General features: G+C 42.4%; 2 protein-coding genes across 2 annotated transcripts in view; both read left to right on the top strand.

The window, feature by feature from the left end:
• The window catches only part of akap9 (A kinase (PRKA) anchor protein 9), a 127697-nt gene extending 117510 nt beyond the window's left edge, over positions 1-10187 (top strand). The window contains 9 exon segments of the mRNA XM_046858757.1: positions 3398-3558; positions 3682-3793; positions 4338-4514; positions 5182-5373; positions 5448-5689; positions 5971-6050; positions 8193-8307; positions 9111-9238; positions 9538-10187. Of these exon segments, the coding sequence (XP_046714713.1) occupies positions 3398-3558; positions 3682-3793; positions 4338-4514; positions 5182-5373; positions 5448-5689; positions 5971-6050; positions 8193-8307; positions 9111-9238; positions 9538-9581 (1251 nt within the window). The 3' untranslated portion in view covers positions 9582-10187.
• A 2806-nt stretch (positions 10188-12993) lies between these two features.
• Positions 12994-14933, top strand: LOC124392177 (mucin-19-like). Its single transcript, XM_046858934.1, has 2 exons — positions 12994-13829; positions 14001-14933. Exons 1-2 carry the CDS (start codon positions 13018-13020, stop codon positions 14785-14787), a joined length of 1599 nt encoding a protein of 532 aa, XP_046714890.1. The 5' UTR covers positions 12994-13017; the 3' UTR covers positions 14788-14933.
• The last annotated feature ends 6993 nt before the right edge of the window (positions 14934-21926 follow it).

Below are 21926 nucleotides of genomic sequence, written 5' to 3'. Positions count from 1 at the left end.
TCTTTCAACAATAAAGAACACTGGAGAGTGAGAACTAACATGAGTACTGGAGTATAAGATTATAAGTAAATGTTCTTTCTACAGTCTTTGGTATAAAAGTAGGAGCTACTGAGCTCAACATTTGTGATCATCACAGATCCAGCATCAGCTTCTCCATGACAGAGACTTTAAACAATCCAGGAGGTCCAGTGTCCAAACTCCACACATGAAGTGGGATCCAATTGGCACTGGTACGTCTCTAGATGGTTCAGGATGTTTGTGGGCATCTACTTCTTCCAAGGTCCACAATCATCATGAGGTGGGACGTGACTGGGGCTGGAGCAACCTCAGGAAGCCTCGGGATGGGGAGAGAAAGAGAAGCAGTGGAGAGGAATTAGCGTAGCTGCTGTTCATGATATTAACAGCACAAGTTAATAATGTGATGTGATCAGATGTTCTGGAGCACAAGGTTATGATGTGATGTGTGTTATGTGTAGGCTTTGCTAAAAATATACATCTTTAATCTGCATTTAAACTGGGAGAGTGTGTCTGAGCCCCGAACACTGTCAGGAAGACTATTCCAGAGTTTAGGAGCTAAATGTGAGAATGTTCTACCACCTTTAGTGGACTTTGCTATTCTAGGAACTACTAGAAGTCCAGAGTTTTGAGATCTCAAGAAACATGACGGATTGTAGCATGTTAAAAGACTGGAGATACATGGAGATAAACCATTTAGTGCTTTATAAGTGAGAAGTAATAGTTTGTAGTCTATTCGAAACTTAACAGGAAGCCAATGTAGGGACGATAAGATTGGGGTTATGTGGTCATATTTTCTTGACCTTGTAAGAACTCTGGCTGCTGCATTCTGGACTAACTGAAGCTTGTTTATTAATGACGCAGGACATCCACCTAGTAATGCATTACAATAGTCTATTCTGGAGGTCATAAACGCATGGACGAGCTTCTCTGCATCAGATATAGATAACATGTTTCTTAGCTTAGCAATATTTCTAAGGTGAAAGAAGGCTGTTTTTGTAACCTGATTGATGTGATTTTTGAAAGACAAGTTGCTCTAAAATAACTCCCAGGTCTTTTACCGTTGAACTAGTGGTTACAGAACATCCGTCTAAATGCAGGTTGAGATGCTGGAGCTTCTGTGTACCGGGTTTTTGAGCCGATGAGCAAAATCTCCGTCTTATTATAATTTATTAATAGAAAGTTATGAGTCATCCAGTCTTTTATTTCCTTAACACACTCAGTTATTCGAGTTAATTGAGCTGTATCGCCTGGTTTAGATGAGATATATAGCTGAGTATCATCAGCATAACACTGGAAGCTAATTCCATGCCTTCTAATAATATTTCCTAAGGGAAGCATGTATATTGTGAAAAGCAAGGGTCCTAGAACTCAACCTTGTGGCACGCCATAATTTACTAGCATTAGCCTGGATAGCTCTCCATTTAAATCTACGAAATGGTAACGATCAGACAGGTAGGATTTAAACCAGCTTAATGCCTGTCCCTGAATGCCGATGTAATTTTGTAAGCGATCTAGGAGAAGATCATGATCTATAGTGTCGAACGCAGCACTAAGATCTAGTAAAACTAACAGCGAGATGAAGCCTTGGTCTGAAGCTAAAAACAGGTCATTAGTTATTTTAACTAGAGCAGTTTCTGTGCTATGATGGAGCCTGAAACCTGACTGAAACTCTTCAAAGATATTGTTCTCTTGTAAGTAGGAACAGAACTGTGCAGCGACAATCTTTTCTAAAATCTTAGACATAAATGGGAGATTTGAAATGGGTCTGTTATTCGATAGCGTGTTTGGATCCAGATTAGGTGTTAGGAGTTAATAATATTCAGAAGAGGCTCACCAGCTGTATGGAACACTTCCTTCAGTAGATGAGTTGGAATGGGATCTGACTGACATGTTGTTGATTTAGCTTTGGTAATAACATCATACAGCTCTTCCTGTCCTATACATGTAAAACAGTGGAGTTGTGGAGTTGAAGGTGAGATTGTCTCAGGAGATGGTGTCAGAGGTTGAACTACCAAATTGTGTTTCTAATGTTATCTATTTTTTCAGTGAAGAAAATCATAAAGTCCTCACTACTAAACTGTGATGGAACACAATTTTCAGAGCCCTGATTTGTAGTTAGTTTAGCTACTGTACTGAAAAGGAACCTGGGATTGTTTTTGTTGTTTTCTATAAGTTTGCTCAGGTGTTCAGCTCTAGCAGCTTTTAGCGCCTGTCTGTAGCTGAGCATACTGTCTTTATACGCGATTCTAAATACCTCCAATTTAGTTTTCCTCCATTTTCTCTCCAGATTACGTGCTGTTCTCTTGAGGGCATGTGTATGACTATTATACCAAGATGCAGGTGCTTGGTCTCTAACCTTTTTTAACCGGATAGGGGCAACGGTGTCTAATGTGCTAGTGAGGATAAGGTCTATGTTGTTAACCATTTCATCAAGATTAATAGTAGTTATGGGTTTAGTGAGAAATTGAGATAAATCAGGCAGGTTATTTATGAATCTGTCCTTAGTGGTCTGAACAATAGTCCTACCAGGTCGATAACGTGGTGCAACACGGCTAATCTGCTCTACCGGTAGTGTGTACAGTATGAGGTAATGGTCTGTGATGTCATCACTCTGAGGTAAAATATCTATATCAGTGACGTCTGCTCCGTGGGATATTATTAAGTCTAGTGTGTGGTTAAAGCGATGAGTTGGTCTGGTGACGTTTTGTTTAACCCCAAAAGAGTTTAATAAGTCAACAAATGATAATCCTAGAGCATCGTTTACATCATCTACATGAATATTAAAATCTCCTACAAGCAGCACTTTATCAAAATTGATCAAGAGATCTGATAGAAAACAAGCAAACTCTTGAAGAAAATCAGCGTAGGGCCCTGGGGGTCTGTACACGGTGACCAGAGCGAGTTTTCTATGTATGCCTGAAAGTACAATTGCTACAAAAGAAATCGGAAAGTTTACTTCTAGCTGCATGTGGTCCTAGTAAAAGTACTTCTGTCTTATCTGAGTTGAGCAGAAGAAAGTTATCAAGCATCCACTGTCTAATGTCCTTTACACACTCCTCAACATTGTTAAGCTGATCTCTCTCAATTATTCCATCACTGTGTCAAGTGAATACCAGCACATGACTGTGTGTGTGTGTGTGTGTGTATATATATATATATATATATATATATATATATATATCTCTTAAACTTATTTCTATACTTTATAGTTACACTTTATACTTTTAATAGACATCAACATTTAGTTTTATTTATTTTGGTATTTTATTTTTATGTTCTTTTTCATTTTTAAAGGTTGGACAGTCGTAAAAACATTTCACTACATGTTGTACTCTGTATGAATGTGTATGTGACAAATAAAATGTAAATTTAATGTAAGCAGGAGCGAACAGGAGACCAGATGTTGGAGCAGAAATCGGTCCGAAGTGTTCCTCTGGACTCCACTAGTACAGCCGTCCTAAACACTGCAGGAGAAACAGAACTCACAGACACCAACAGTGCTGTTGCAAAGCTTCAGCAAATTGCTAACAAAATCAACAGGTACAGTGAAAGTTCTATACCTGTACTCCGGTCTAGTGCTTTTGGTGCACTTTGTATCAATGTATCCAGATATCCTAAAGATGTGTGAAGTGAGTAAAAAATCCTATTTCTCCTCTGCTTTAGACTTACTGTGGAGGGTTTTGACAGAGAGAACATCAGCTGGTTACAGAGAAACATTCAGGATGTTGTGTCATTCCTGCAAAAGTTTTCCACAGCACCTCCTGCTGGCCCAGAGGTAAGACACACATTTCTGTTGGAGGTTCTAGGTGTGGAGATGAAACATTGCAAATAATAGAACAGGGAACACAAAAAAACTGGTGTAATGAGTTTACAGGGAATGCAGATTGGGTAATAATACAGGGGATGCAGATTGGGTAATAATACAGGGGATGCAGATTGGGCAGTAATACGGGGGATGCAGATTGGGTAATAATACAGGGGATGCAGATTGGGTAATAATACAGGGGATGCATGCAGATTGGGTAATAATACAGGGGATGCATGCAGATTGGGTAATTATACACGGGATGCAGATTGGTAAGAAAATAGAGGAATATCATTAAATTCACAACACAGACATCGATCAGGTAAATTACACACAAAAATTACACAAAAGGGCTGTAGATCCCATAATCATACTTCAGCACATAAACTGGTAAAGTGCTAAACTATGCGAGATGCTAGCTAATTGTGAATATTCATGATTTTTCAGTGCAAAAGGTGAAAAACCCATTCTATTCTGCTGTGTGTGTATGTGTCTGTGTGTTTGGGGGGGTTAGTGCACCACCCTGCTGACCGGAGGTTTCTCCAGTGTGTTAACAAAGCGACTGCTGCGTCAGAACGCAGAACTCACAGGTTTTGTCAGTCGTCTAACAGAAGAGAAGAACGAGCTTAGAAATCAGATTCTCAAACTGGAGGAGGAAATGCGGAGACAGCGCCACCTTCAGGCCCTCAGCGTTAGTGCAACACATTTATTACACATAAGTCTGTAAAAACGTAAATAAACATCAAATAAATAATTAATTTCATAATTGAAATCTATTCCTCTCTCTGCCCCCCATATATCTCTCCTCTCTCTCTCTCTCCCTCTCTCTCTCTCCCTCTCTCTCTCTCTCTCCCTCTATTCCCCTATCTCTCTCTCTCTCTATCCTCTCTGCCCCCATATCTTTCTCCTCTCTCTCGCCTCTATTCCCCTATCTCTCCTCTCTCTCTTCCCCAATGTCTCTCTCCTCTCTGCCCCCTCTCTCTCCTCTCTGCCCCCATATCTCTCCCTCTCTCTCTTTCTCTCTCTCTCTCTCTCTGCCCCTATATCTCTCCCTCTCTCTCTCCTCTCTGCCCCCATATCTCTCCTCTCTCTCTCCCTCTCTTCCCCAATGTCTCTCTCACTTTCTGCCCCCATATCTCTCTCCTCTCTCTCCTCTCTGCCCCCATATCTCTCTCCCTCTCTCTCTCTTCCTCTCTGCCCCCCATATCTCTCTCCCTCTCTCTTCCTCTCTGCCCCCATATCTCTCTCCTCTCTCTTCCTCTCTGCCCCCATATCTCTCTCTCTCTCTTCCTCTGCCCCCATATCTCTCTCTCTCTCCTTCTTTGCCCCCCTTTTTCTATCCTCTTAACCCCCTGTAGTCCCCCAGGCCGAGTTCAGAGGTCTCTGAGGGTGTGCTGGAGGTTCAGAAGGAGGTGTGTTTGAGGGAGAAGAGCAGGATGGAGAAATCGCTCCACCAGGCTGAGGTGGAGATTTCTCGCCTTCGGGCGGAGATTCGCTCAGACGTGGTGCGAGATCTCAGTGGGTCTGACACAGACAGCGCCACACTGAAGGTGAAGTAATGAGCTTTTATTCAGGAGAAATGAAGTGTGGATGATGCTTATGTAGCTCCACTCACTGTGTGCAGAGAGTTTATGGGAAATACCTGCGCTCCGAGAGTTTCCGTAAAGCTCTGATCTATCAGAAGAAGTACCTGCTGCTCCTCCTCGGGGGGTTTCAGGAGTGTGAGGAGGCAACGCTCTCTTTGATCGCCAGCATGACCGGCCCAAATGTCTACACACACACCTCCTTATTGCAATGTGGGAGTCACCACAGACCAGGATACACGCGCTTCCGATCGGCTGCTCGCGTCTGCATCGCCATCTTCAGGTCTCACACGCACACTCGCATATACTCACACACACACACACACACACACACACACATTCGCAAGCACACACATGCATACTCACGTATACTCACACACACATATACACACACACATTCGCAAGCACACACATGCATACTCACGTATACTCACACACACATACACACAGACGCACACGCTTATCTACATGAGCGTTCCTTGGATCTCACCCAATCAGATCACACTTCACTGCTCTCGGCCAATCAAATCACATTGACTCATTATTCATGTTTGTATGTTTTAGAATGCGTTTTCTGGTTCGAAGATGGCAGAAGGTTACAGGAGGATCAATCATCAACAGAAATGGTGTAGGCCAGAGTCCAGGTACCCCACACACACACACACACACACACACACAACACAACACGGGACACACACACACTACACACACTGTACACGACACAGGTAACACACACACTACACACTGTGCACAACAACACAGGTAACACACACACTACAGGGAGTGCAGAATTATTAGGCAAGTTGTATTTTTGAGGATTAATTTTATTTGAGGATTTAATTTGAACAACAACCATGTTCTCAATGAACACAAAAAACTCATTAATATCAAAGCTGAATATTTTTGGAAGTAGTTTTTAGTTTTAGCTATTTTAGGGGGATATCTGTGTGTGCAGGTGACTATTACTGTGCATAATTATTAGGCAACTTAACAAAAAACAAATTCATACCCATTTCAATTATTTATTTTTACCAGTGAAACCAATATAACATCTCAACATTCACAAATATACATTTCTGACATTCAAAACCAAACAAAAACAAATCAGTGACCAATATAGCCACCTTTCTTTGCAAGGACACTCAAAAGCCTGCCATCCATGGATTCTGTCAGTGTTTTGATCTGTTCACCATCAACATTGCGTGCAGCAGCAACCACAGCCTCCCAGACACTGTTCAGAGAGGTGTACTGTTTTCCTCCTTGTAAATCGCATTTGATGATGGACCACAGGTTCTCAATGGGGTTCAGATCAGGTGAACAAGGAGGCCATATCATTAGATTTTCTTCTTTTATACCCTTTCTTGCCAGCCACGCTGTGGAGTACTTGGACGTGTGTGATGGAGCATTGTCCTGCATGAAAATCATGTTTTTCTTGAAGGATGCAGACTTCTTCCTGTACCACTGCTTGAAGAAGGTGTCTTCCAGAAACTGGCAGTAGGACTGGGAGTTCAGCTTGACTCCATCCTCAACCCGAAAAGGCCCCACAAGCTCATCTTTGATGATACCAGCCCAAACCAGTACTCCACCTCCACCTTGCTGGCGCCTGAGTCGGACTGGAGCTCTCTGCCCTTTACCAATCCAGCCACGGGCCCATCCATCTGGCCCATCAAGACTCACTCTCATTTCATCAGTCCATAAAACCTTAGAAAAATCAGTCTTGAGATATTTCTTGGCCCAGTCTTGACGTTTCAGCTTGTGTGTCTTGTTCAGTGGTGGTCGACTTTCTGCCTTTCTTACCTTGGCCATGTCTCTGAGTATTGCACACCTTGTGCTTTTGGGCACTCAGTGATGTTGCAGCTCTGAAATATGGCCAAACTGGTGGCAAGTGGCATCTTGGCAGCTGCACGCTTGACTTTTCTCAGTTCACGGGCAGTTATTTTGCGCCTTGGTTTTTCCACACGCTTCTTGCGACCCTGTTGACTATTTTGAATGAAACGCTTGATTGTTCGATGATCACGCTTCAGAAGCTTGGCTATTTTAAGACTGCTGCATCCTCTGCAATATATCTCACTATTTTTGACTTTTCTGAGCCTGTCAAGTCCTTCTTTTGACCCATTTTGCCAAAGGAAAGGAAGTTGCCTAATAATTATGCACACCTGATATAGGGTGTTGATGTCATTAGACCACACCCTTCTCATTACAGAGATGCACATCACCTAATATGCTTAATTGGTAGTAGGCTTTCCAGCCTATACAGCTTGGAGTAAGACAACATGCATAACGAGGATGATGTGGTCAAAATACTCATTTGCCTAATAATTCTGCACTCCCTGTATACACTACACAACACAGGTACCCCACACACACACACACACACACACACACACACACACTTCCAGCATTACACTGCTCCTGTATACACACACACACACACACACACACACACACACAGTCCCTGTATATACACACACACACACACTTCCAGCATTACACTGCTCCTGTATACACACACACACACACAGACACACACACACACACACACACACACACACACACACACACAGTCCCTGTATATACACACACACACACAGTTCCAGCATGACACTGTTCCTGTATACACACACACACACACACACACACACACACACACACACACACACACACTTCCAGCATTACACTGCTCCTGTATACACACACACACACACACACACACACACACACAAACACTTTTCCAGACACTAGGCTCAGGGAAATGTTCTCAGTTGTTTGTTTGTGTCTGTGTGCAGTGATGGAGGTGAGAAACGAGTCTCCCTACCTTCAGCCCTATGGAGAGAGAAGAGGAACAAACAGAGGGAGAACAGGACAAGGATCACCTCACACTACACACTGTACACAACACAGGTAACACACACTACACACTGTACACTGTACACAACACAGGTAACACACACACTACACACTGTACACAACACAGGTAACACACACACTACACACTGTACACAACACAGGTAACACACACTACACACTGTACACAACACAGGTAACACACACTACACACTGTACACAACACAGGTAACACACACACTACACACTGTACACAACACAGGTAACACACACTACACACTGTACACAACACAGGTAACACACACTACACACTGTACACAACACAGGTAACACACACACACACTGTACACTGTACACAACACAGGTAACACACACACTACACACTGTACACACTACACAATGTACACAACACAGGTAACACACACACTCTACACACTGTACACACTACACAATGTACACAACACAGGTAACACACACACTGCACACTGTACACACTACACAATGTACACAACACAGGTAACACACACTACACTGTACACACACTACACAATGTACACAACACAGGTAACACACACTCTACACACTGTACACACTACACAATGTACACAACACAGGTAACACACACACTGCACACTGTACACAACACAGGTAACACACACACTACACACTGTACACACTACACAACACAGGTAACACACTTCACACTGTACACAGCACAGGTAACACACACACTGTACACAACACAGGTAACACACACACTACACACTGTACACAACACAGGTAACACAAACACACTGTACACACACTACACACTGTACATTGTACACAACACACATTACTATATGCCCCTCTCCCTTTAGGTATGGAGGGATGAGTGGAGATGGAGGAGTGTGTTCGCATCTACAGAATTATGATCCAGATCGAGCGCTGTCTGATTACATCACCAGACTGGAGGCTCTGCAGCGTAGACTGGGGAGTGTGCAGTCAGGTAACACACGCACACAATCACACACAAGTATATATATATATATGCAGTCAATACAGAAAATTACTCATAACCCCATTTGAAATAGTGTTTATCATACAGCCTGAAATTAAAACCCACTCTAAAACAAGGCTTGTCCAGTTTTAAATAATAGTTTTAATAAAGATCTACTCTAAGTGGCTGATCACTTTACTAAACCAGGTATCTCACTCATTCATTTTTCTCTCACACACATTTTCTCTCTAACTGTAGTGAGCATTTTTGCACCTTATTTGAACTTTATTCTCTTTGTCTCTCTGCAGGATCGTCCTCGTACACTCAGTTGCACTTTGGAATCAGAAGATAGAGATCTTCAGAAAAACACAACACATAAAGGAACACATAAATCCACTCAGTTGCCTTCGATCACGCTGAGCTGCTGTGGTTTTGTACATATTATTATTGTTGATTCATTATTTTAGGGACCAAACACACACACACACACACACACACACACACACACACACACACACACACACACACACACACACAGGTGTTTGTACTTTAGGAGTGTTTTTGGTTGTGGTACTGTTCTATGTGTTTGTGTGGGAATGTTAATTTAAGTTAATTTATAGTGTGGATGGTGTTCAGGGTGATTGGGTTTCTTGCTCACTGCTGCTGCTGGATTGTGATAACACTGAGTGTGTGTGTGTGTGTGTGTGTGTGTGTGTGTGTGTGTGTGTGAGGAGGGAGAGAATACACACTGTTGATTGCTGAAGCGTTACTATTGATAAAGCTGATATGACTGTGTGTGCGTGTCGTCAGTGTTATCACACACTAACGCTGTTTTCTTAGCCGGCTCTTCAGAAGCGAACACAGAGGATACTTTGTAGAAGACGTATTTTTGTAACGGCAGGAGCTCGAACTTTTCTGGCAATTTTATTGTAATAAAGATGAATCATTTCATTCATAACATTGTGTTTTAAAGCAAGTTTTTCCTCAGAACACACACACACCAACACACACTGCAGGTACACACAATGGAGTAAACACCAGAGTAACGCACACACTGCAGGAACACACACACCAGAGTAATGCACACACTGCAGGGACACACATACACACATTGTTTACCCCTCTGTGTGAGGGTTGTGGTATGTGAGGTTTTGGGCGTCAGATTATTTGTTATTCACTGAGACCTTCACACCCCTGGCATCTTTTCTACTGCAGCTGTTCATCCAAAGCTATTCGCTAATTAGAGCAGAGTGTGATTAAGCCCCACCCCCAAGAGAGGTTTGCTTTAAATTCTTTTGCCACCTGTAATTCCGGCTGGACATGTGGATGATTTTCACTTTGACACTGTAGCACATTTAATACATTCAGTTAATAACTGCTGAAGTTGCAGTGGAGGTGACGTTGTGTAAAAGGCACTGATTGTCCTCAGCATTGGTGAGATGTTCTGCTGCTCTGCTGATATTCTGGAACATCCAACCTTTAGACCTGATGATTTTACAGTTCTTTTTGAAAGTCAAATATCCCATCAGTACTGTAGGAAATGAACATCTGCTGATCCTGATTACTACAATTATCACTATCAGCAGATCACTGGCTAATACTAAACCCTGGTTAATGCTAATACTGAGTTCTTATTGTTGTGACTGATTCTGAGGTTTAGTGAAACTGTAAAAACAAAAATGAATAATAAGCAGGAAATCTGATCATTGGTTTGTTATTCAGTCCTTTATTCCATTTAGCTTCAGTAAGTTCAGTGTTTTATTTAAATACAGGGAGTGCAGAATTATTAGGCAAATGAGTATTTTGACCACATCATCCTCGTTATGCATGTTGTCTTACTCCAAGCTGTATAGGCTGGAAAGCCTACTACCAATTAAGCATATTAGGTGATGTGCATCTCTGTAATGAGAAGGGGTGTGGTCTAATGACATCAACACCCTATATCAGGTGTGCATAATTATTAGGCAACTTCCTTTCCTTTGGCAAAATGGGTCAAAAGAAGGACTTGACAGGCTCAGAAAAGTCAAAAATAGTGAGATATATTGCAGAGGGATGCAGCAGTCTTAAAATAGCCAAGCTTCTGAAGCGTGATCATCGAACAATCAAGCGTTTCATTCAAAATAGTCAACAGGGTCGCAAGAAGCGTGTGGAAAAACCAAGGCGCAAAATAACTGCCCGTGAACTGAGAAAAGTCAAGCGTGCAGCTGCCAAGATGCCACTTGCCACCAGTTTGGCCATATTTCAGAGCTGCAACATCACTGAGTGCCCAAAAGCACAAGGTGTGCAATACTCAGAGACATGGCCAAGGTAAGAAAGGCAGAAAGTCGACCACCACTGAACAAGACACACAAGCTGAAACGTCAAGACTGGGCCAAGAAATATCTCAAGACTGATTTTTCTAAGGTTTTATGGACTGATGAAATGAGAGTGAGTCTTGATGGGCCAGATGGATGGGCCCGTGGCTGGATTGGTAAAGGGCAGAGAGCTCCAGTCCGACTCAGACGCCAGCAAGGTGGAGGTGGAGTACTGGTTTGGGCTGGTATCATCAAAGATGAGCTTGTGGGGCCTTTTCGGGTTGAGGATGGAGTCAAGCTGAACTCCCAGTCCTACTGCCAGTTTCTGGAAGACACCTTCTTCAAGCAGTGGTACAGGAAGAAGTCTGCATCCTTCAAGAAAAACATGATTTTCATGCAGGACAATGCTCCATCACACACGCCCAAGTACTCCACAGCGTGGCTGGCAAGAAAGGGTATAAAAGAAGAAAATCTAATGATATGGCCTCCTTGTTCACCTGATCTGAACCCCATTGAGAACCTGTGGTCCATCATCAAATGTGCGATTTACAAGGAGGGAAAACAGTACACCTCTGAACAGTGTCTGGGAGGCTGTGGTTGCTGCTGCACGCAATGTTGATGGTGAACAGATCAAAACACTGACAGAATCCATGGATGGCAGGCTTTTGAGTGTCCTTGCAAAGAAAGGTGGCTATATTGGTCACTGATTTGTTTTGTTTGGTTTTGAATGTCAGAAATGTATATTTGTGAATGTTGAGATGTTATATTGGTTTCACTGGTAAAAATAAATAATTGAAATGGGTATGAATTTGTTTTTTGTTAAGTTGCCTAATAATTATGCACAGTAATAGTCACCTGCACACACAGATATCCCCCTAAAATAGCTAAAACTAAAAACTACTTCCAAAAATATTCAGCTTTGATATTAATGAGTTTTTTGTGTTCATTGAGAACATGGTTGTTGTTCAAATTAAATCCTCAAATAAAATTAATCCTCAAAAATACAACTTGCCTAATAATTCTGCACTCCCTGTATCTATCTGTGTGCACCATGAAGATCAGCTCACATGTAAAGATCAGCATTATGATTAGCATGAAAGTCATCTTGAAGATCAGCTCACGTTTGAAAATCAGCATAAAAATCAGCTCACATAAAGAATAGTATGAAGATCAGCTTTTGCAGTAAACCTGGTTGTGGGCATGAGGGTAATGTAGAGGTTTTGTGGTAATGTGTGGTCTGGTTCCTAAATGTTAGCTGCTCACTTGTCTTCATGTGCACTTTTCCCTAGCCCTTCAGTTGCTGAAGTGTTTAAGGTTAATCTAAGTTATAGTTAGACCTGGAAATCCCCAGAAGACATCATCTGAGTCACCAGTCATTATAAGTTTTAATGAAGTGGGGTTTGCACCGTGGCTGTTTCTGTTTTGCACATGTTACTGAAAGGAGTTTCTTTAGTGGTAGAACTGATCATGTTTGCTGTGGGTGTGATCGGTGTAATGGGTGTGGCTGGTGTGACCGGTGTAACAAGTGTGACGGGTGTAACTGGTGTGACCTTTGTAGCAGGTGTGACCGGTGTAACGGGTGTGGCTGGTGAGACCGGTGTGAGGGTTGTAGCGGGTGTGACCAGTGTAGCGAGTGTGACCGGTGTGACCGGTGAAGCGAGTGTAATGGGTGTAGCTGGTGTGACCGGTGTAACTGGTGTGGCCGGTGTAACAAGTGTGACGGGTGTAACAGGTGTGGCTGGTCTAACAAGTGTGATGGGTGTGGCCGGTGTGACGGGTGTGGCCGGTTTAACAGGTGTGACCGGTGTAACGGGTGTGACCGGTGTAACGGTTGTGGGTGGTGTGACCTGTGTAACGGGTGTGACCGGTGTGGAGGGTGTGACCAGTGTAAGAGGTGTGACCAGTGTTACAAGTGTGACGGGTGTGGCCGGTTTAACGGGTGTGATGGGTGTGGCCGATGTTACAAGTGTGACAGGTGTGACCGGTGTAACGGGTGTAATGGGTGTGGCCGATGTAGCAGGTGTGACCGGTGTAATGGGTGTGGCCTGTGTGACCAGTGTAACAGGTGTGGCTGGTGTAACGGGTGTGGCCAGTGTAACGGGTGTGGCCGGTGTAACGGGTGTGACTGGTGTGGCGGGTGTGACCGGTGTAATGGGTAAAGCTGGTGTGACCGGTGTAACAGGTGTGGCCGGTGTAACAGGTGTGGCTGGTGTAACAAGTGTGATGGGTGTGGCCGGTGTAACGGGTGTGACCGGTGTAACGGGTGTGTGTGGTGTGACCTGTGTGACCGGTGTGGAGGGTGTGACCAGTGTGGCGAGTGTAATGGGTAAAGCTGGTGTGACCGGTGTAACAGGTGTGGCCGGTGTAACAGGTGTGGCTGGTGTAACAAGTGTGATGGGTGTGGCCGGTGTAACGGGTGTGACCGGTGTAACGGGTGTGTGTGGTGTGACCTGTGTGACCGGTGTGGAGGGTGTGACCAGTGTTACAAGTGTGACAGGTTTGGCCGGTGTAACGGGTGTGATGGGTGTGGCCGGTGTAACAAGTGTGACAGGTGTGGCCAGTAAAACAAGTGTGGCCGGTGTAACGGGTGTGATGGGTGTGTCCGGTGTAACAAGTGTGACAGGTGTGACCGGTGTGATGGGTGTGGCCGGTGTAGAAGGTGTGACCGGTGTAATGGGTGTGGCCTGTGTGGCCGGTGTAACGGGTGTGGCCGGTGTAACAGGTGTAACGGGTGTGACTGGTGTGAACGGTGTAATGCATGTGGGTGGTGTGACCGGTGTAACGGGTGTGACTACAGTTTGTAAGGCTGCAGTAGAGGTCTTTACATCTGATCCTGGTCCTGCAGATGAAGTAGTAGTAGAGATGTTGAGCATTGATGCCTCTGTAGTTAGAGACTCAGGAACATCTGCTGCAGCATATGTTGTTTTGAAGATGGTATTTGACCCTGAATTAAAATTCGTATCCAATGTTAGTTCAGCATTATTAGCAGGAATGCTAATATTTTTAGGTATCAATGTGAGTTTTGTTAGCAGTGCAGTGATTCCTGCGGTGGAAGAGATCACTGCTTGTGAGGTTGATATATCTACTGCTGAGGTTGTTTCCATTGTGGCAGGAGAAGCTTTTGCCCCTGGAGTAGTTGCTGCAGGGATAAAACCGGACAAGGGGGTATCTGCTAGAGGACATGGTGTTGGTGTGGTAAATGCTGCAGGGGTTGTAACAGCTGGTGAAGCGGAGATGGTTGTTGCAACTACATCATTGCTGTGAGTGGAGTTGCTTGGTGTTGCTGAGGTGGTCATTTCAGGAAGTGATGTTTGTGTGAATGTTATTGCCATTGTGCTGCTTTGTGTGCCTGCAGTAGGTGTAGAATGTGTGAAAGTTTCAGCTGTGGTTGTTTCTGGTGTGTTTTTAAAGCTCGCTGGTGTTGATCCCGACTTAGGTGAAGTTCCGTTGCAGTTTGGTGGATTTACAGCAGTGGTTGGTTCTCCAGATGCTTGTACAGTTGTTTGCATTGTGGTTGTTCCTATGATGACAGCTGCTGCAGGTGTGTTTGTTTTCACAGTGGTTGATGTTAAAGGAGTCTGTGCAGGAGATGAAGCAGGACCAGATGGAACCGATACTGTAGCTAGATCTGCTGCACTGTAAGGTTTAGAAGCTTCTGTAGCTTGTACAGGAGGGTTCAGTTCTGCATTCTTCATTGTTGTCTGTACTATAGCGTGGTTGCTAGCACTGGGCGTGTTTTTATTTGATGTGATTAGTTTTGAAGATGGCCTGTATGCTTCTGACATGAACACTGGCATCGCCCATCGGATAAATGGCTGTTCTGGGAATTTAGCATTCTCTGAAGCCTTTAGGCCATGATGGATTTTATTACAGTTTTTGCATTCGTTCCTTGTGTGAATTTGTTTTTTGGTTTGATGTTGAGGACAGAAGACCTTTACCATGTTCGGTTTATCCATTATATCAGTATAATGCAGTAAAAGCACGACTAGATCCTGCAGGATAAACCACAAAAACAGTCCAACACTAATCAGAAGGTGATTTTATAATGTTAGATTAATACAGAGACAGCAGTACCTCAGGCATGGGGTTCTCCACGTGAATAACAAGGTTTTCTCCATTTGTCCATTGTGTTAAACCATATTCCTCAGTCATGATCGTTTCGTCCAGAGAGGAAGCATCCAGATCTGCAGCAATAAAATGTGCACTACAGTATAGCATTACAGTGTTCATACCCAGTTCTCTAAACTCATTATTAATATTATTTTATTGTTTACCCTGTTAGCCTTTGCCACAGCTTTTGGCACAGCTAAAATTTCCCTACCTAACTTTAAATGTTCCTGATAAAAGTGGGCTACATACACAATTTAAATATCTTTTTAACTATAAATACAGTAAATACATGAAATCAGTTCTGGAGCAATCCAAAAAAGTACTGGATTGAAAGCCACATGTCTCATGAGTTTATATTTCAAATCTTCTGAAGATTTTCATGACAAATGAGATTCCTACAAACATTTATCTGAGACTGTGTCTGATCCATTTCTCCCTCCCTCTGTTTGAGAGACACCTGCTAAACTCAGATGTTCATTCATACTCTATTCATACAGTCTGCATAGAAATGACCTGCTGAAGATTAAAGGCTTTTGTTCTACATGTTTGGATATTGATATTGAGTTCATATTGATGACCAGGTAGCAGACAAGCTCTTTTTCTACAATCATGACCATTCATATTGATGTGCGGCCATTTCAATCTCAACAACACACACACACACACACACACACACACACACACACACACACACACACACACACACACACACAATAATCCAACATTTCTCTTATAAAAACAAAGGGGCAATAAAATGTATAAAATTGTATAAATCTGTAAAGAGAGATATTTTGTAAATTACAGATATAAAACAGCATCTCCATGCAAATCTCCAAGTCTCTGTTGTTACTCCGCCCACAAGAATATTTTCCACATCACTGCTTTTTTGACCGTCCATTTTTTTCTTTGTCTTTTTTTTTTTTGTAAACAAAGTCCAGTTAGCACGAGCTGGAAACAGCTGTTTGTGCCAAACTGAGAGCTGCATCACTTCCTGGTTCGTGTGCACATGCTCCTCTCTTTGACCACTAAGAGTTTCTAAAGAGTAATAAAACTAACACTCACACGTGGAGAATAAAATTCTCCCATATATTGTTAGAATCCTGCACTTATTGCCTACATTTTCCATCAATCATTTTGCTTCCGTAATGTTACTGGCTGGAAATAAAAGGTTTGAAATGAAGGTGATGCAAAGCAGAACGTCATGACACCTGAATATAAAGTGGAGACACATGCCTGAGATTTTGCCTCTTTTACTGATTTTTTTGTTCTTAGTGTGTGGTCTCATTTGTTATATAACACTATATTCTACCAGCCATATTTGTTCTTATTTCTACAAGATGTAGTTTTCTATGCGAAAGCTATTCCGAAACATAAACAAACAATACACCAATTAACGTTCTGTGACGTAAACAAAGGAATAACCATCTAAATGACAACACTATTCATAAACATGGGATTCGCTTCCATTGCTATGCTGATGACACACAGCTGTATATTTCAGCAAAGCCAGATGAGAGAGATCAGCTTAACAATGTTGAGAAGTGTGTAAAGGACATTAGACAGTGGATGCTTAATAACTTTCTTCTGCTCAACTCAGATAAGACGGAAGTACTTTTACTAGGACCACATGCAGCTAGAAGTAAACTTTCCGATTACGTAGCATCTCTGGATGGTGTTTCTGTTCCAGCATGTACGGCTGTCAAAGACCTTGGTGTGATTATTGACCCGAGTCTTTCCTTTGAGTCTCACGTGAATAACATCACCAGAATCGCCTTCTTTCACCTTAGAAATATTGCTAAGATTAGAAATATGATGTCGTTACAGGATGCAGAAAAACTGGTTCATGCTTTTGTTACTTCTAGATTAGACTACTGTAACGCTTTACTGTCTGGGTGTGCAGTAAGTGCATCAATAAGCTTCAGTTAGTCCAGAATGCAGCAGCAAGGGTCCTCACTAGATCTAGGAAATATGACCACATCACCCCTGTTTTAATCAGTCTACACTGCTCCCAATCAAATCTCGCATTGATTATAAAATATTACTACTGACGTATAAAGCACTTAATGGTCTCGCACCGCAGTATCTGAGTGAACTTCTGTACCAGTATGATCCTCCACGCCTACTTAGATCAAAAGGTGCTGGCTATCTGTTGGTTCCTCAAATAATGAAGACTACAGCAGGGGGCAGATCTTTCTCTTATAAAGCCCCACAGTTATGGAACAGCCTTCCAATCAGTGTTCGGGACTCAGACACAGTCTCAGTGTTCAAGTCGAGGTTGAAAACGTATTTATTTAGTCAAGCCTTTTATCAGTAGATTTCTCTTAGGTAAAGGCACAGATCTGGAGGGAACATGGATATAGAGTGTTTGGTGAACTGGTATATTTGTATGCTGTCGTCCCCTCACATTCACACGTTCACTAAGGTTTGTTGACGGTGGTGTGGTGGGTCGTCTCTTATCCCAGAGATCCCTCATGTCTGTGTTACCTTCTGGTTCTCCCTTTTAGTTATGCTGCCATAGCGAGTCTTGCCGAGTCCAAACTGCACAGTGACATTAACTTTCATACACCAATAGTTACACTTAATAATCCATATCCTTCTCTTCCCGTCACCCTCTCTCTCTCTCTCTCTCTCTCTCTCTCTCTCTCTCTCTCTCTCTCTCTCTCTCTCTCTCTCTCTCTCTCTCTCGGTCGAGTTAAACATGCTCCTGAGGCTCCAGTGACCACTGTTCCTGCCCCTCTCCCCTCCTTGGATCTTCACACTTCTGTGCAGCTCGGGACGGTCTCTTAATTCCGGAGTAGAACGGGTGCTTTGAGGACGGATTGGACTGTAGTTGGTGTCGGCGGTCTGCTGCACTGACTCGGGAGTGCAGTTTGCTTCTGATCATCATCACTGTACCCCACAACATTGTATATCTGCTTCAAATGGACATTTGGTGCAACCCAGATGAGGATGGGTTCCCTCTTGAGTCTGGTTCCTCTCAAGGTTTCTTCCTTATGCCATCTCGGGGAGTTTTTCCTTGCCACAGTTGCTCATCAGGGACAAACATACTTACAAAGAACATTTTTATGTTTAATCACCACATTATCTGTGTAAAGCTGATTTGAGACAATGTTCATTGTTAAAAGCGCTATACAAATAAAAATGAATTGAATTGAATTGAACTATTGTTTGTTTGGAGCAGAAATGCTTTACAGCATGTTGTTCACTGGACCCTTATCTTTCCTAATAAACGGGGATCAGCAGCAGTGGATGTGTTTGTGACTCGTTATTACAATAATAATGTGTGTAGTGCAGTTTTTTATGCATGTTGTTGTTGTGTACTGCTCACACACATTCAGCAAATACATTCAGTATATGTTTTCCATTAAAACACAGAGATCTGAAATCACTGCTTGAGGCTGAGAGCTTTAGAATGATGTATAGTCATGGTTACTCTTCTCCCTTTTTATTTCATCTATTGCTAAACATTAACACCTGAACACTGGGATATTTGTTGTGTTGAAGGCTAAGGGGTTAATTTACTGTAGATTTAAACTTACCAACAAATCTGGCTTCTTTTAGCTCCTTAGCAGCTAGCGTTACAGTCATGTTGGCACTTTCACACGTAAGAGCAGGAAACCCAATTGATCCAGATGTGGAAGAAGGACAGGTTTGGTTTTCTATGGAGCCAAAGTTGTCTAGGGTCACAGTGTACTGCTTCTCCTGGCCAAGCTGGTGGAGAATATTCTTCATGAGCTACAGCAAATTAGAATCTCACTTTTAACCAGAGATTAAATAAACATGACTCACCCATTTGTACAAGGAGCAGCCTTCATAGAAGATCCTAATAAGAGAAGAATACTCCAGCTCCACATGACTGCATTCCTCCAACAGCTGACTGACAGAAATCTTACTTTCATCACCTGAAGAGAGAGAAATAATCACAATCAGGTGCTTTCCAGTAGCATTAAAGTTATTTGGATATCAATTACACACATCCCTAATCCTAAACCCCAACCCCTAACACTAACCCCCAACTGTAACCCTAAACCCCTAAACCATAAACCCAAACACCTAACCGCAACCCTAAACCCCTGATACCAACGCCTAACCATAACCCTAAACCCCTAACACTAACCCCTAACCATAATCCTAAACCCCTAACACTAACCCCTAACCATAATCCTAAACCCCTAACACTAACCTTAACCATAACCCTAAACCCTTAACAGTTACCCTTAACAGTAGCTCCTTCTTTACACAAAGCATTAATTATTGGTGACTTTAATATTCATTTTAATAATCACGAAGACTCCTTAAGAGCAGCAGTTGTGTCCATTCTAGATCAGTTGGAATTAATCAGAATGTTATAGGACCCACTCATAGTGGTGACACACTCTTTATTTGTTGTTAACATTTGGATTAAAAATAAAAAACTTAGTCATAATTCCACAGTCTGAAGCTATTTCAGACCATTATCTCATCTCTTTTAAAATTTGCCTCAGTCACTGCATTTCTACGTCACCACGTTACCGTGTTAAGCGTACTTTCACGTCAGCTACAGCAGCGCATTTTATTAATAATCTTCCCGAAATTACGATATTAGATAGATCTCCATCAGACCCCGCAGAGCTCGACTGGGCCACTGAACATCTAGAAACAATGTTACGTTACACTCTAGATGATGTAGCTCCCCTTAAGACCAAAATGATCAGGGAGAAAAAATGATCACAGTGGTATAATGATCATACACACACCTTAAAACAGACCACTCGAAAACTAGAACGTAAATGGCGTCAAACAAAATTAGAACAGTATTTCAAATAGCATGGAAGGAGAGCCTATTAAATTATAGAAAATCTCTTAGTGCTGCTGATCAGCATATTTCTCCACCCTCATAGAAAATAACAAGCAGAATCCTAGATTTTTATTCTGCACTGCAGCAAAATTAACAGGGAATAAAAGCACTGCGCTAACATGCACACCATCAATAGGTAGTAATGATTTCATGAACTTTTTTAATAATAAAATTTAAAACATCAGGCAAGAAATCCAGACGGTTAATATAAATCCAAATTATTTTACAAGTAACCCTGTAGACAGCAGTGTCATTATAGCAGACAATCAACTACAAAGCTTCACTCCTATTCATGAGAATGACTTAATTTCATTAATCTCCTCATCAAAATCATCAACCTGCATTCTCGATCCCTTGCCTACAAGTTTCTTTAAACAGATAGCTCCAGAGGTAATTGAACCTGTTTTAAAAATAATTAACTCTTCCATTAGCACTGGTTATGTACCAAAATCCTTCAAACTGGCAGTTATCCACCCCCTTATTAAGAAACCTGACCTTGACCCATGTCAGTTGTCCAACTACAGACTGATATCAAATCTCCCCTTTATATCCAAAATTTTAGAAAAGGTTGTAGCACAGCGGTTATGCTCACATCTGCTTATGAATAACGTTTTTGAAATGTATCAGTCAGGATTTCGGCCTCATCATAGCACAGAGACGGCGCTAGTTAAGGTGGTAAATGACCTGTTATTGGCCTCTGATCAGGGTTTTGTCTCCTTACTTGTTTTGCTCGACCTTAGTGCAGCTTTTGACACCATTGATCATCATCTCCTGCTTGCTAGACTTGAGAACGTGGTTGGAATAAAGGGAACAGCTTTCTCTTGGCTCAGGTCTTATTTGACTGATCGCTATCAGTTTGTGGATGTAAATGGTGAGTTCTCCACACTCTATGAGGTAAAGTTTGGTGTTCCTCAAGGATCTGTCTTAGGCCCACTGCTTTTCTCTGTATATATGCTGCCTCTTGGTGACATCATTCATAAACATGGGATTCGCTTCCATTGCTATGCTGATGATACACAGCTGTATATTTCAGCAAAACCAGATGAGAGAGATCAGCTAAACAGTGTTGAGAAGTGTGTAAAGGACATTAGACAATGGATGCTTAATAACTTTCTTCTGCTCAACTCAGATAAGACAGAAGTACTTTTACTAGGACCACATGCAGCTTGAAGTAAACTTTCCGATTCTGTAGCATCTCTGGATGGTGTTTCTGTTTCAGCATGTATGGCTGTCAAAGACCTTGGTGTGATTATTGACCCGAGTCTTTCCTTTGAGTCTCACGTGAATAATATCACCAGGATCTCCTTCTTTCACCTTAGACATATTGCTGAAATTAGAAATATGATGTCGTTACAGGATGCAGAAAAACTAGTTCATGCTTTTGTTACTTCTAGATTAGACTACTGTAATGCTTTACTGTCTGGGTGTGCGAGTAAATGCATAAATAAGCTTCAGT

Source organism: Silurus meridionalis, chromosome 10 (genome assembly GCF_014805685.1).
Source record: "Silurus meridionalis isolate SWU-2019-XX chromosome 10, ASM1480568v1, whole genome shotgun sequence".
Classification (NCBI taxonomy): domain Eukaryota; kingdom Metazoa; phylum Chordata; class Actinopteri; order Siluriformes; family Siluridae; genus Silurus; species Silurus meridionalis.
Note: the sequence above shows the minus strand (reverse complement) of the source record. Positions and strands in the feature narration are given on the sequence as shown.